This window comes from Chrysemys picta, chromosome 8 (genome assembly GCF_011386835.1).
Source record: "Chrysemys picta bellii isolate R12L10 chromosome 8, ASM1138683v2, whole genome shotgun sequence".
Lineage (NCBI taxonomy): Eukaryota > Metazoa > Chordata > Testudines > Emydidae > Chrysemys > Chrysemys picta.
In genome coordinates, this window is record NC_088798.1 from 25,034,316 (window position 1) to 25,050,053 (window position 15,738).

At 37.2% G+C, this 15,738-nt stretch overlaps 2 protein-coding genes across 27 annotated transcripts in view; one reads left to right on the plus strand and one right to left on the minus strand.

The window, feature by feature from the left end:
• The window catches only part of NEXN (nexilin F-actin binding protein), a 43,299-nt gene that overhangs the window by 15,257 nt on the left and 12,304 nt on the right, over window positions 1-15,738 (plus strand). For 7 of the 21 annotated variants that reach the window (XM_065555480.1, XM_065555492.1, XM_065555481.1 and 4 more), the window contains exons 2-8: window positions 3,092-3,177; window positions 5,449-5,530; window positions 5,615-5,763; window positions 7,333-7,374; window positions 8,889-9,086; window positions 9,164-9,337; window positions 12,750-12,938. In XM_065555480.1, coding sequence (XP_065411552.1) covers window positions 3,092-3,177; window positions 5,449-5,530; window positions 5,615-5,763; window positions 7,333-7,374; window positions 8,889-9,086; window positions 9,164-9,337; window positions 12,750-12,938 — 920 coding nt within the window. Of the gene's footprint in view, window positions 1-3,091; window positions 3,178-5,044; window positions 5,237-5,448; window positions 5,531-5,614; window positions 5,764-7,332; window positions 7,375-8,888; window positions 9,087-9,163; window positions 9,338-12,749; window positions 12,939-15,738 lie in introns of those variants that run through there. The other 14 variants (XM_065555477.1, XM_024107855.2, XM_065555488.1 and 11 more) reach the window with 7 other exon arrangements.
• FUBP1 (far upstream element binding protein 1) overlaps window positions 8,591-15,738 on the minus strand; it is a 59,987-nt gene continuing 52,839 nt past the window's right edge. For 3 of the 6 annotated variants that reach the window (XM_065555474.1, XM_065555475.1, XM_065555468.1), the window contains one exon: window positions 8,591-12,152. In XM_065555474.1, coding sequence (XP_065411546.1) covers window positions 12,135-12,152 — 18 coding nt within the window. In that variant the 3' untranslated portion in view covers window positions 8,591-12,134. The remainder of the gene's footprint in view (window positions 12,153-15,738) is intronic. The other 3 variants (XM_065555467.1, XM_065555465.1, XM_065555463.1) reach the window with 3 other exon arrangements.

Sequence of the window (15,738 nt, forward strand, 5' to 3'; positions counted from 1 at the left end):
GTTGCAAAGGAAAAAAAACCTCTCACTGAAGAGCCACAATGGAACAAATCTGTCTCTTTGTGTGTTTTTTTTCTCATGTTGACAAGTACAGTTGCTGTGGTCAGCAATTACAGGTCACAGTTATGTGCACACTGTATAAAAATGCTACAATTTGTTAGCGTGGTGGTGGGATATAGTCTTTTATATCTAGGTCATTGACTTATCCAATGTCTGATTGATTGATAAGTACTTTTCTTCATTATCAAACAGATGTGCAGTGTGCTCTGCGGAATAAAGGTAGTTAATGAGTACTTGTTCATGTCCCTGAAACCATTACTACAGTTGGCAGTATCTGAAGAGAAATCAGTAATTGAAAGGACACAGAGACAATCTTTCCTCCAAATACTATCTATACTTCTTCAATGCTCCTGCCATAGAAGTTAGGCACCTTCCACATAACATCACAGTACTCCTTTCATTTGTGTGTGTTCCTAAGCCTCACTGACTATTCCAGAAATAACCATTTGGACTGTTTCATCTTTGTTATTGCGGAAAGATTGTGTGAAAAACTGATCTGCTATCTGTTCTGGAGGGGTCTAGGTCAAGGACTGTACTGATCTCCAGGGGTAGCGAATTCTACAGATGAAGGTTGTTAACTTGGCAAGTCTTGGTCCTGGCCCCTGCGTGTTTCACTTCAGAAACCTCATTATTTTCATAATATACACTATTTACCTGTATGTAACCAATGATAATTAAATTGTCAGAATAAGGGAGGTTAAGCACATTTTGCAATGTATTATCTATTTTTCATTTTGTTCACTTAGCTAATTCACAATTTGAATGGAGTAACTTATGAATATAGCTTGTTTTAAAATATGAAATGCTGTCATCTTTAAAGTGTGTTAGAGGTCTTAGCTCAAACTCAGTTACCTGGTACAGCACTCTGTCTTCCTAAGTACTATGTCCCACCCTCATCACTGTACTATCTGAGCACCTCACTGTCTTTATCTTCACAACAGCCCAGGGAGACAGAGAGGTACTAATGTTCCCCTTTTACAGATGTGGGACAGACGCAAACAGACTGAGGCCCAGATCCTCAAAGTTACTTAAGCACCCAACTTCCATTGAAATCAGTAGTAGTTTGCCACCTAGGTACCTTTGAAAGATCTAGGCTGAAGTGACTTGCCCAGCGTCAAACAGTCAGGAAATCTATGCCAGAGCAGGGAATTAAACCTGGGTGTCTCGAGACCCAGGCTAGCACCCTAACCACTGAACCATCCTTCTGTCCCATTAGTGATAATAATAAATACGATTATTAGGGTTGTCAAGTGATTAAACAAATTAACTGCTAGATTGAACAATAATTGAATACCATTTATTAATATATTTTAAAATGTAGAAAACATCCAAAAATATTTAATTTCAATTACAACACAGAATACAAAGTGTACAGTGGTCACTTTGTATTTATTTTTTATTACAAATATTTGCATGGTAAAAAAACAAAAAATAGTATTTTTCAATTCACCTAATACAAGTACTGTAGTGCAATCTCTTTATCAGGAAAGTTGAACTTACAAATGTAGAATTATGTAAAAAACAAAACTACATTCAAAAATAAAACAATGTAGAATTTTAGAGCCTGCAAGTCCACTCAGTCCTACTTCTTGTTAGGCCAATCGCTCAAACAAGTTTGTTTACATTTGCAGGAGATAATGCTGCATGCGTCTTGTTTACAGTGTCACCTGAAAGTGAGAACAGGTGTTCTCATTGGACTGTTGTAGCCTGCGTCACAAGATATTTACATGCCAGATGCGCTAAAGATTCACATGTCCCTTCATTTTTTAACCGCCATTCCAGGGGACACGCGTCCATGCTGATGATGGGTTCTGCTCAATAACAATTCTGCATCAGAGTGTTGCTCTTTTAAGACTTCTGGGAGCATGCTCCACACCTCATACCTCTCAGATTTTGGACAGCACTTCAGATTCTTAAACCTTGGGTTGAGTGCTGTAGCTATCTTTAGAAATCTCACAATGGTACCTTCTTTGTGTTAATTCAAATCTGCAGTGAAAGTGTTCTTAAAATGAACATGTGCTGAGTCATCATCCGAGACTGCTGTAACATGAAATAGATGGCAGAATGCTGGTAAAACAGAGCAGGGGACATACAATTCTCCCCCCGTAGGAGTTCAATCACAAATTTAATAATGCATTTTTTTTAACAAGCGTCATTAGAATGGAAGCATGTCCTCTGGAATGGTGGCTGAAGCATGATGGGGCATACGAATGTTCAGCATATCTGACACGTAAATACCTTGCAATGCCAGCTACAAAAGTGCCATGCAAATGCCTGTTCTCACTTTCTGGTGACATTGTATATAAGAAGAGTGCAGAATTATCTCCTGTAAATGTAAACAAACTTTTTTGTCTTAATGATAGGCTGAACAAGAAGTAGAAGTAAGTGGACTTGTAGGCTCTGAAGTTTTACATTGTTTTTGAGTGCAGTTATGTAAGAAAAAAAATTCTACATTTGTAAGACACTTTCACAACAAAGATTGCACTACAGTACTTGTATGAGGTAAATTGAAAAATACTATTTATTTTGTTTATAATTTTTACAGTGAAAATATTTAATAAAAATAGACAGTATGATTTCCTTTACAACACAGAATACAATATATATGAAAATGTAGAAAAACAACCAAAATATTTAATAAATTTCAATTGGTATTCTAATATTTAACACTGCAATTAAAACTGCGATCAATCACGATTAATTTTTTTGAGTTAATTGTGTCAATTAACTGATTAATTGACAGTTTATTTGTATTAATAATTGTTAGGGCTATCACATATAAGCTAAAATCATGATAGTTTATGTAGGTGAATCTGTAACACATGACGTTCAAATAGTGAATTTTAGCCACTGCATTTCAATACCATTGTATGCTCGGTACATGTTCATATATCTTCACGCAGGAGGACCAAATTAAGTTGTGGTGCACCAAGCTTAAATGTGGACTAACTTTTTTTCTACAAAGATAGTAAAAATTTCAACTAAAGAGTGAGTCTTCCTAAGCTGGTAATAAATCTGCAGCAATTTCTTACAGGTAAAAATAGAAACGCAGATATCAAACGGGTCAGGTGCCAGATCACAGAACAACAAACCATGAATGACATTGTACAGAAGACTGAGGTATGTATCAAGTTCAAAATAATCAAAGTTCTGTAGTAACTTACAAGTGATGTGACAAAAGACAAGATTGATGCTTTATTTCTGATTGCTAAGCAGCAAATGGGTAAGAGCATAAGTTCTAGGAAAAGAATGGGAATGTACCCTGTATCTTAAGGCAACAGAGAAGCCCTTGAAAAGAACAGTTTGATTAAGGGATGTAAGGTTATTATATTTGCTGGAATATGTTAAAGGGGTTCTTGCTATTATAGAAAAACTAGAATGAATTAAATATTAGCTTTTGTTGAAAGGCTGGAAGTGGATGTCTGAAGTGAGAATCACAAAATAGGAAACGTTGTTGAAAATTCAGAGGACAGGAAAAAAAAAGGGGAAAGAGGAAGAGAACATAAGAATGGTCTGACCCAGAATGGCCAATGCTCCATCTATCCCAGTATCCGGTGTTCCGACAGTGGCTGCTGTCATATGCTTCAGAGGGAGTGAACAGAACAGGGGGATTTATTGAGTGATCCATCTCCTGTCATCTTGTCCCAGGTTCTAACAGTCAAAGCTTTAGGGACACCTGGAGCATGGGGTTGCATCCCTGACTATCTTGGCTAATAGCCATTGATGGACCTATCCTCCATGAACGTATCCAATTCTTTTTTGAACCCAGTTATATTTCTGGCCTTCACAACATCCAATGGCAATGAGTTCTAAAGGTTGATTCTGCATTGTATGAAGAAGTACTTCCTTATGCTTTTTTTTAAACCTGATGCCTATTAATTGGATGATCCTTGGTTCATGTGTTATGTGAAGGAGTATATAACACTTCCTTATTCACTTTCCTACACCATTCATGATTCAAGATGAAGATTAAAATATTTTAATATCTTTAGAAAATGTTGGGATTAAGTTACTCAAAAGATCTGTTTTAGCATCTTAGCTAGATAACTTAGTGATGGGAGTTAAAACAAATACAACTAACAGTGTGTGATGTACTCAAATAGGAAGCATATAAAATATGAAACAATGTTTTCAGTCAGTTTTTCAGCTGATTCAACCATACTCTGTTGGCACTAAAGTGTAAAAGGAGACAGAACACTCAAATACTTGTAAGATGTGGGTATAATGTACTAACTGGAGCCAGCAGAAGCATACAGATGAGGAAAGTGTTAGCATAGAAACACCCATGAAAAATTCTTCAGCCATATATACAATAGAACTCTGTTGGCCCAGGGAGCTTGGCTCCCCAGCTGTCATGTGTAGCCACTGGATTGCTGGGTCAACCCCAATATATAAGGAATTAGTTTTTGATGATGTGTTTAAGTTTTTAAATGGAAGAATTATATTTCTTTTAAAATGCCACCATGTGTAAAGATTCAACAGTGTATGGTGTAAAACATCTGTTACATGAGAAACCAAAGATATATTAGACACGGTGATGCTAATACCCATGTCTTTGTACATACCTGATTGTACAAATCTAAATCCCAGTCTTGCTTCTAGAGGCAGAATCAAGTATATATTTCTGTTTTCAGTGTGAGTATAATGCAACAATATAGAGATGTAGATATCTTTTTAAAATTTCATATATGTTATAAAAGTACATTCTCAAAATTCAGTGTTTAACTACATAGCCCTCCATTAAAATCAGTGGGATTCATACAGCTAAAGTCCAACAAAACTCAGTTTATTCCTTCATTACTTTAAAAAATGGTAAAGTATAGCTAAGATGCTTGGCAGACAGTAGCCAGTGGCACAAAAATCATGATCACATATGTATTTTGTTTTAATAAATCTCATTCTGTCTAAGCCAATCTATCATACAATTTCTCTCCATCTGTTTCAACTTTCTTTTCCTTATCTTTACTTCTTCTTTATCTTCACAAAGATTCTGCTTTCTTCATCTAAACCTGTCCAAAAATCCTATGTGCCCAAACTTCACAAGGGTGATGTAAAGGATAAATTTGAAGCTATGCAGAAAGCAAGGGAAGAAAGAAATCAAAGGAGATCTAGAGATGAAAAGCAAAGAAGAAAAGAACAGTATGTTAGAGAGAGAGAATGGAACAGGAGAAAGCAGGAGGTTATTTTCTTTGCAAATATTTCATATTTTTTTAATATTCACTTGATCATAAGAATTAAAAATATTTTTGGAACTTTTCATTGTAATTCAAATAAGCGGACTCAACATCTAGTAGATAAACTATTTTTGAACCCTTTATATGATAATATTGAAATTTTGTCTTCTAATGCTTAAAGACAGTTCAATTCTAACTTCTCTTTTTAATCAACTAGATGAAAGAACTGCTTGCTTCTGATGAAGAAGAAGAAACAAAGTCTTCTAAAATAGAAAAAGCATATGTTCCAAAGCTGACAGGTAAGAGAGACAGTTTAAAAGTCCATGTAATTTGACAGTTGAAGATTAGATCAAATTATTGAGTTTTGTATTGCACATTCATAGGAACTGTTAAAGGCAAGTTTGCAGAAATGGAGAAGCAGAGACAAGAAGAAGAAAGAAAAAGAATGGAGGAGGAAAGAAAGCGCAGAATTGAACAAGATATGATTGAGAAAAAGAAAATTCAGAGAGAACTGGCAAAAAAAGCCCAGGAGGTATATTTATCTTGTTCTGAATATTAAGTACATATCAAATAGGAAAAAATCATACAAAAAAAATGCTAAGAGTTCAGCAGGAGGATTTGGTCTTAGTTTCTTGAAAGTAGGTGAATGGACTGTAGTCTAGGGGGAGATAATGAGTGTGGTGGAGGAGTTTTTAGGGTGGGTGGAGGGTTATCACTGTTGTCGAACACTGAGCTTGAGTTATAGCTGAAACCAAGCACTGATGAAAAAGATGAACAGAAAGTGGGAGAGGGAATGAACCAAACACAGATTTTGGTATCATATGATTAGAAGTGATTCAAGGTTAAGTTGACTAAGTAAATTTTAAAACATTTGTTGTTACATACACACATTTTAGACAGGTTTCAGGGTAGCAGCCGTGTTAGTCTGTATCCTCAAAAAGAACAGGAGTAAATGAACAAATAAATGGTTTGCTTAACCAAAAATATTAGCACTAAATCTTTTTCCTCCACACAGAAGAGGAAAGAGAACTCTTATTAAGCATAAATGTCCAACAAAGATTTAGCTGCTCGTGTCCTACTGGGAGTAACATTACTAAATTGTGAGCATTCTGTTGAAAGTTTAGCTCATAACCTCTTTCAGTACCTGTTCTAGAGTTTATTTACTTTGAAAGGTAGGAGTACAGTATGTAAATTTGTACTCTGGAAGGAAGTTATACTAATTTCAGACAGTAAAGTATATAGAAGCTAATGTCAAGAATATGAATATAGGGAAAGGGGGCTTTCTCCATAGGCTCAGTCTCAAGGGAAGGACAAGGTCACTTTGATATGAAATTAGATGACAGATTTTCTTTAGCTTCTCTTGCACAATTATGGAATGCATGTGGAAACAAATCTTTATCTACACTGTATTTACTAGTTTATCACTAAGACACTAAATAAGATTATTATGCTATACCCAGGGTTTCAATTCTGTTTCCAGGATTACATAGCTAGTAAAGTGTAAGCCTTTATCTAGTAAGCCTCAAGAACTGTTCAAACATTAATACTGTTGTAGGTTAAAACATGACATACAACCTAGGCATTAAAATTTAATGTCAGGTTAAACTCATATAGCTATCAAAAAGTATTCAGAATGGTTTTCCTCTATTCCAGGGGTAGGCAACCTATGGCACACGTGCCAAAGGCAGCACGCGAGCTGATATTCACTAGCACTCACACTGCCCAGGTCCTGGCCACCAGTCTGGGAGGCTCTGCATTTTAATTTAATTTTAAATGAAACTTCTTAAACATTTGAAAAACCTTATTTACTTTACATACAACAATAGTTTAGTTATATAGTATAGATTTATAGAAAGAGACCTTCTAAAAACTTTAAAATGTATTACTGGCACGCAAAACCTTAAATTAGAGTGAATAAATGAAGACTCGGCACACCACTTCTGAAAGGTTGCTGACCCCTGCTCTATTCCCTCCCACCCCGAAGATACATAAACTTAAATGCAACATACAAGCAATCACTGAGTTAATTTTCCATTTTATATTTGAAAATCTAAGGCAAAGAACAAAAGTAACATAATTATGTGAAATTCTCATTTAATAGATTGATGACATAAACAATACAGGAACTGAATCAGCATCAGAGGTAATTGGACTTTTTTTTTTTTTCTCTCAAAGAAACATTCACCTAATTTTTTATTCACTGCTTTATTAGTTTAATAGGGGTTGGGTAAATAAACAATACACTTAATTTTTCACTGAAATTATGTAACAAGGCTAAAAAAGCCTGAGAAAATGTCTTGGCAATATATTTTGTGGCTATCTATCTACGAGGCCAATTTATTCTAGCTTTAAAACAAGTTTAAAGGTGAATGACTTACCAACCATTAAAGTCAGAATAAAAAAAATAACTCAGGCTTACATTTTCAAAGCCATGTAAAGGATTCTGATGCTCACAGGACATGGGCCTCTAAATACACTAGTGGCTTTGAAAATCTAACCTTAAAAGCTCTTTGCCTTTTTTAATCTTGAAATTAAACAGGAAAAGTGTCAAGCTTTTTTTTAATGTTATAGTACAGTCAAGATTTTTAGATTCATTTAAAAGAGAGAATGTTTATAATCACTAACAATGTTTTGATTTACGTATTGCACTTCAGCTTGGAAAGTGTAGCTAAACTGGTTTGTTTGGTCAGTTTAACACACTGGTTTACATATGCTAGCACAACGTTGTTTTCTATGAGGTTCCAGCATTGTAAGCGGATGTTTAATTTTTAAAAAAGCTATACACCAAAAACCCATTTTTCACTAAGTTGTCAAAACAAAGTGTAATCACACTTCTACTGAAGTTTTTTTTTTTTTTTTTTTTTTTTAAATAAAATCTAAATTTTGGGTCTAAATTACTAGACAGTCTCTCTTTAATGGTGATATTTTGTGTAAATCCACATCATGGAAGATATTTTTGTACATGAATTTGTATTGGACAATAGCTCAAATCCACTTGAGACAGCAATAGATTTTATATACAAAAGAAGTCTGTAAATGTTTGAGTTGTCAGTGTTGCTCTAATCAGACATTTTGAAATGCTGCACAACTTGTCACTTAAAAAAATTACTAAGGACTCAGTCCTAGATATCATGGAGATTGAACATGCAAATAGATATAATAGATCCCAGACTTCTGCCCAAGTAAGACTGAAGGGACTGGCAGTAACTTCACATGCTATTTTTTAAACCAGTTTCTGGAGGGAGAGTGTGTGGAAGCAAATTCCTTATTAGCTTATTTCCAAATGGAGTATAGCACCTTAAAACTTAGGTGCATTTACAATTATATCTGCAAAATTTCAGCAGCTTTTTTCCAATCAGCCATGAATACTGTAGATAAGTTCAACTGTCAATGAAGATACTGTACAAGTTCTATGAACGCTTGCTACCAGTCGCATTTCAATTCAAAATAAAATTCTCTTGATGCTCTTCTGTTGTCAGAAGAAAACTAATGGCTGTCAGTAGCACTGGAAAATGAGTTTTGCTCTGGTCCTTACTTTTGGTCTCAGTATAACTATGTTGGCAGTTTTGAGAAGCACAGGTAACAGTGGTAGCTGCATGTGGAAAGACTACTCCAAAAAGTCAATATTTATGGAAACAAATTTATTATTAACAACAGGAAGGTGATGATTCGCTGCTGGTGACAGTAGTGCCTGTCAAACCTAACAAAACACCTGGAAAGATTAAAATAAAATTTGAAGACCCAGGAAATGAGAGAGAACAACAAGAAAAAAGAAAGCAAGAAGAAGAAAAGAGGATGAGATATGAGGAACAAAAACAATCCCTCAAGGAAGCCAAGTGTCTTTCATTTGTAATGGTAAACAAATCATGAGAAATACTTGGGAAACAGGTTTGATATTTAAACTGTATTTAACTTTCATTTTTGTTATCTAGGATGAAGATGGAAGCAGTGAAACAAATGAACCTCTTTCTCCTGGGAAACTGAAATTAACATTTGAAGAACTGGAAAGACAAAGACAAGAAAATCAAAGAAGGCAGGCAGAGGAGGAGGCAAGACAACGTTTGGAAGAGGAAAAACGTGCCTTTGAAGAAGCTAGACAACAAATGGTAAATAGATGCATTATTCATTTCTAGTTATCGATGCTTATTTGTGTAGAAAATACACTACATTCCTTCATGTATCGGAGGGTTTTTTTTTATATCTGAATTGTTTCAAACTGTTGACCTCATGATGATTCTCAGTTTTTAACAGTTGAGATTGAGACCTGACAGCATTATCAGTTTCAAAAATTCTTTCTGCCCTAGATACTGTTCTAGATCAGTAGCTTTCAAACTTTTTTTCTGGCGACCCGGTTGAAGAAAGTTGTTGATGCCCGTGACCAAACGGATGGGGTGTGGGAGGGGGCTCAGGGCTGGGGCAGAGGGTTGGGATGCGGGGATGAGGGCTGTGGAGTGGAGCCAGGAATGAGGGATTCAGGGTGTGGGAGGGGGCTCAGGGCTGGTGCAGGGGTGCGGGCTTACATCCTGTGGCTCCTGGTCAGCAGCGCAGCCGGGGTGCAGAGGCAGGCTTCCTGCCTATCCTGGCGCTGCGAACTGTGTTGTGCCCCGGAAGCGTCCGGAAGGTCCGGCTCCTAGGTGGAGGCACACAAGCAGCTCTGTGTGGCTCTCGCCCACAGGCACCCCCCCAGCTCCCATTGGCTGGGAACTGGCCAATGGGAGTACAGAGCCAGTGCTCGGTGCAAGGGCAGCGCACAGAACCTCCATGGCCCCCTGCCTACGAGCCGGACCTGCTGGCCACTTCTGGGGCGCAGTGCGGTGTCAGAACAGGTAGGGACTACTAGTTTTTACTGGCCGGCTGCCAGGGTGCTGAGCAAAGCGACCCAGTGCCTTGCATTCTGTGACCCAGTACTGGGTCGCGACCCGAACTTTGAAATTCACTGTTCTAGATAGTGATTCATTTAAGTCTTGGCATAGTCATTTAAACAAGCCACTGGTATGAGTGAAGCTTTCTTTTCTTAAAAGCATGCCATCAGTCATATTCATTCTTACAAAATGTAGCTGCATCATAGGATACTCCAGTTCCATGTGTCAGTATGTTTTAATCTTTTACTGAAGCAATTGTATAAAAGTATGAACAGATTTTAGTCTGTTCTTAAATTGACTCCAGTTCTTAGTTTTAAATTAATTAAATATTGATTGAACTTAAACTACTCCAGATGAATTTACCACATTCGTGGGTATAAGCATCCTTCTAGTGGTTTTCAGTCACATGGCTAAACATTATTTAACAAACTCGGAGTTATCTATGTTTTGTCTAACTTCAGTGATACTTTGAGCATTGAAATAACCAATATTTTCACACATGAAAGCATTCCATGGCAACTGTCTGGAGCTATTTCTTATTCATCTCTTTTGTTTATCTACCATGTTTATATTCATCACTGAGGATTTCTCTCTGGAGTAGGAGAGAGAGGAGGAGGAGAAGGTTGGATCACTCCTTTTCTTTATAGGGGGTTTAAATACTACACTCTAGATTAAGCCTTGGAGAGATTTAGCCTAATATATTGTCAGGAATAGGAAAAAAAAAAAACAAAAAACCACAATCCTGTTCTCTCTCCCCTCAACTCCCGCCCGATACGTCTCCATAATGTAGCCTTTGCCCTAAAGATTTTTGTAAGCTAGGTTTATCTAAGATTCAGTAGACCTCTGTATAAATTAGGTACTCTGATCTATAGCAATAACAATTGTTTAGTTAGAGTATTCGCATCAGGTATATTGGATAGTTTAGCTACATTTTCTTAATAATTTGCAACAAAATGAGACCACCTTTAGAAAATTCTATATTTAAACATAGATTTTACTTCTGTGCACTCAGATGACTATTTATGCCATTGTTCTCCCACACAGACAGTACGCACCAGTATTTGCACTTGTGAATGGGGTTTTTATTTCAGTGCACCATGCAAGATTTTATTTCTAGGAATTTAATAAATGACACACTTTTGATAACTAAAAACAGTTTGATTCTACTAGACTGTTCCTGGGCAGATTGTAACCATCTTGCACTTGATGTGGTGTTTTTATAGTAACATTTTTTAAAGATCCTAATTCAGCACAAAATTGTGGAAACACAGATGCTCAAAAATTGAAACCCTGAAAGTTTCCAAAACCAAATTGTTGGAGCCCAGCATCAGAATGCATCCGAACTTGTGAGCATGGGGTCAAAATCCATATCTGATCTTGAATCCAAATTCTGTAGCTTAGGTCCAGTTCTGTTTTCGAGGTGCTTAACCTTTCCTTTTACTAGCAACCCTGAACACCACAGCTCTCTATACTGTATTCTTCGTTTAGAAAGCCACAGTGCTCATCCTAAACAATACTTTTTTCCACCCCTTCACCCACATTCTGAAATACATAGTTTTAGTATAAAAGTGATATTTGCAAATTATTTTTTTAAAGCTCTTATTGTGTTTCCCTTTCTACACACCCAACTTTAATTGGTTATAAATTACCATTTTCCTCCCAATCACTTGCCTTTGTTGGTTGTACCTTTGCAGAGTTTTCTAAAGGGAATCATTCAATTATTTCCTTCAATTTTTCCCCTTTCCATAGATATTCAGTAATTTAATCATTCTGAAAAGCTGGTATCATATAATTTTCTCAACTCTGTGAGCAATAGCTCAATGCCATGATGCTTAGAATGTGCAGAAAACTCCAACAGCGATGCCATCATAGCTCATGGATTCATTCTCGCCCTAGACATACAGCAGTTGAAGGAATATTCATTCTTAGTTGCTTGCTTTCATTCTTAGTTGGAGTTTGCAAGTCCCAGCCTTCTCCTTGCAGACCGTGTCTAATGGAGAAGGGCAACAGTGAAGATATCGAAGCACCTCATTTCCATTCGTCAGTGATGTTTCATTTTCTGAAGGAGGAACAGAAGCACCATTGTCAACTTGGGTCAAAAATAAAATGCTAATATATTGTTGTAGTTTATTTATAAAAATTTACAATCCGCTACTATATTATTTTGTAACAAATCAGGACTGAGGGAAAGCACTTCACATGCAAATAAAGAGACTACAGTCCAATGCATTTACATACATTTTCTACTACAAATGAAAGGTCTGTTAGGTTCCTTTCCAGATATGTGAAATTAACAGCATAATTCAAGATTCAGAGAGATGTTTTATTACTCAGATTTTGAGGATTGTTACCCCCTTTGAGGCCTGTTTAGGTGTGTCAAAATGATCCAGCCCTTAAGAGTATACATCAAAGATGACTTTGGCTATTTAGTTCACCCCCTGCTTGTGTAATATTGTTCTTGATTTATAAGCGTGTAGCGTTAAACTATTCCTCAGAGAGAATTCGAAAAGTTATCCAGATGGTGCCTAATACTTTAAAGTATTCGGTGTGTGGGCGTTGAGATAGACTGCAGTTTTTACATTTCTTAAAGGGAGCTTTTCTTTCTTCTCACTGGCCCAAAAAGAGTACAAACATTTTTAATTTTTTTTTTTAAAAGGCAAACGAAGAGGAAGAAGATAATGAAAATGAAAATTCTATTAAAGAATTCCGTCCTGGTAAACTCAAACTCAGCTTTGAGGAGTTGGAAAGACAGAGGAGAGAGGAAGAAAAGAGGAAAGCAGAAGAAGAAGCCAGAAGACGCATAGAAGAGGAGAAAAGGGCATTTGCTGAAGCAAGGAAGAGTATGGTAAGATATTTTGCTTAGCATTTAAGAGATTTTTCAGATCTGAATTCTGCCAATAGGGTGTACTGCTGGATATGGCATTAGATCGTATCTGCCAATTCAGTAGCATACATTTCAGCTGCTTCATTAACCCAACAAGTTATCAGAGAATGGACCCAGCGCTGTATTATTGCCTAGGCTGGCAAATTTGCAGTGGCGGAAGCTCCCCTCTGTGCCCCGCCTCCCTGCTCCAGCTCACCTCCGCCTCCTCTGCAAGCGCACCGCCGCATCCTGTTTCTCTCCCCTCCCAGCGCTTGTGCCGCGAAACTGTTTCGCGGGGCAGGGAGGGAGGGGGGGGAATGCCGCGTGCTGGGGGGGAAGAGGCGGGGCCGGGGGTGGGGATTTGGGGAAGGGATCCAATAGGGGAAGGGAGGGGGCAGAGTTGGGGCGGGGACTTTGGAGAGGGGGTTGGAATGGGGGTGGGAAAAGGGCAGAATTGGGGCAGGGCCAGGGCGGCAATTATTTCCTGGCCTAGGGGCGGCAAAATTATTAATCCGCCACTGAATGTACCATCTGGTTAGTTAAACTCAAGTTAGTAGCTTGCCCTAGGAAACATTCCTAATCATTTAAAATTACATCAAAAGTTAATGCTTGTAACCAGTATTACACTGTATTTGAAAACTTAAAAGAAAACCAAAGAATCAACATAATGAAAAATTATTTCTTTTCCTGGGGAATTTCTCTCCTACATGCTGCCATCTTCAAGACCACACACCAGTCACGATCCACCAACATGATAACAGATATGCTCCCTTGAAATCCACCAATGTCTCTCTTTAACTAGGAAAATTAACCAAGTTCTGCCCTCATTTATATCTATGGCACCTCTATGAACAACTCGGGACAGAACTTGGCTTGCATAATCTTTTTAGTATGATGATTCACAAGCCAGGAACCAACACAAAAAACAAAATAGGTTGAGATTGTGATGCTGCAAGTTAGTCTAATTTAAAAAGGGGGGAGAAAAATGAGCCAACTTGATTTGGATAATATTGAGCAATCATAGAACCACATGATATATATATTTTTTAAGAAATTACTCTAATGTAGAATAACACTCAAATGTCAAGCGTATTTAGATTTTACCCAGGAAATTTTCTTCATGCTGCCCCTCTGTGGAGGGCAGTACAGGAGGCTTAGTTCCAATTAAGTCACTGCAAAATTGTGCGTTTTTTTTTTTAAACTAGACAATATTGGACTTTTATGCACATAAAAATATCCAGAGAGTTATTGTAAAAGATTACAAAAATTGTAACCTAGAGCTTCAGAAGGGATATAAGCTTTCGTACTTCTTGACATAAGCAACCTCTGACTGAGATTAGGAACAAAGTTCTGTGTGAGCAGCATATTCTATAATATGCTTCATGTGGAGCATCTTACACCTTCTTCTGAAGCAGCTGCTGTTGGGCCATTGTGGGGAACAAGATACTGGAAGAAATGTAACACTGGTCTGGTCCAGCATGGGAATTTCATGTTCTCAAATACAGGCTTAATGAGAAACACTTGTTGGACACAAACAATGCAAATTTGTTTCATTCAAAATTCAAAGCAACATCTCAGTGAATTAGGCCATGCCCATTAGCATTAACAGCTTTGGCCTGAACAATGTTTTGTTAGCAATTGTAGTATTAACACTTCTCCTAGCATAAACAGGGATGAAAACTGTGTGATAGACCAGGGCCCTACATCATCATAAGACAACCAGAGGAAATGTTAGGAAAATCCTAGTTTAGAAACTGTATGTGGTACTACTGCTTCAGCAGTAGTGTAGACAGGGCCTGTAATCTGTCCACAGCTCTAGGAAGGGACAAAAATGAGAAGTTAAACCAGCAGATACAATAGATGAACTATGAATAGGGCTACAAAATGCTGTCATGATTTTTAAGAAGTCAGGAGGTGGTGAAAAGGGCGGTTGCAGCCACTGCTTTGTAAAATTTCTTCTCTATTGTAATAGAAGCTAGAACAGAGTTTGTTGCTTTTGCAAAGAAAACATGGCGTCCACCTACACTTCCTGCTCTTTTACTAGCTCCAGCAATAACAATGAGGCCATCAAAACTTCCTTCCCATGGGGCAAGCAGGTGTCACTATTACAGTAGTATCAATACTACATGTCTGGCAGTAGGAGGAAGGATCTGAAAATTGCTATCTCCCTCTCTCGCAGCCCCTCTCCCCCAAATATTTTTCTGATAGTTTCAAATTACCTTGGAAACTAGATGTACCTTAAGGGGTTTTTTCATTATGAGTATGAACAATTACAAAATAACAAAACCTCCTCACCTTTAGTAAATTAAGTTAATTCCATAAGATATAACAACATAGATGACATGTCTGCATAGCAATAAGCAAAGACATGTAAGATGTTTAGGATCCTAAATTAACAGAATACATAAAGTCAAAGTTCCTAAAAATTATCTTACCAGAGAGTTTGAAAGTTTTTTCCTCTCATCTTCCTGGCCTGAATTCAAGATTCTCCAGGAAGAGGAGATGACATTAAAAAAAACCTAAAGCAGCAGGGCAGGAGGGAAATTGACTTCTTATAGTGTTTAAAATATTTGTGTAGTCATCAACTCTTTAGGAGAAACAGAAACTAAAATGTAGGTCTTGATAGGTTAATCTGTCTTTTCCTAATATGTTTCATACGTTCTCCTGCAGATCTTGTTCCACATTCTTCCCTAGCAGCTGGCTCCCATTCCTTTGCTCAGATGGAATTTCTCCTTCACCTCATATTATTGAAGCATTATTTTAGTGTAAAAAAAAAAAGGGG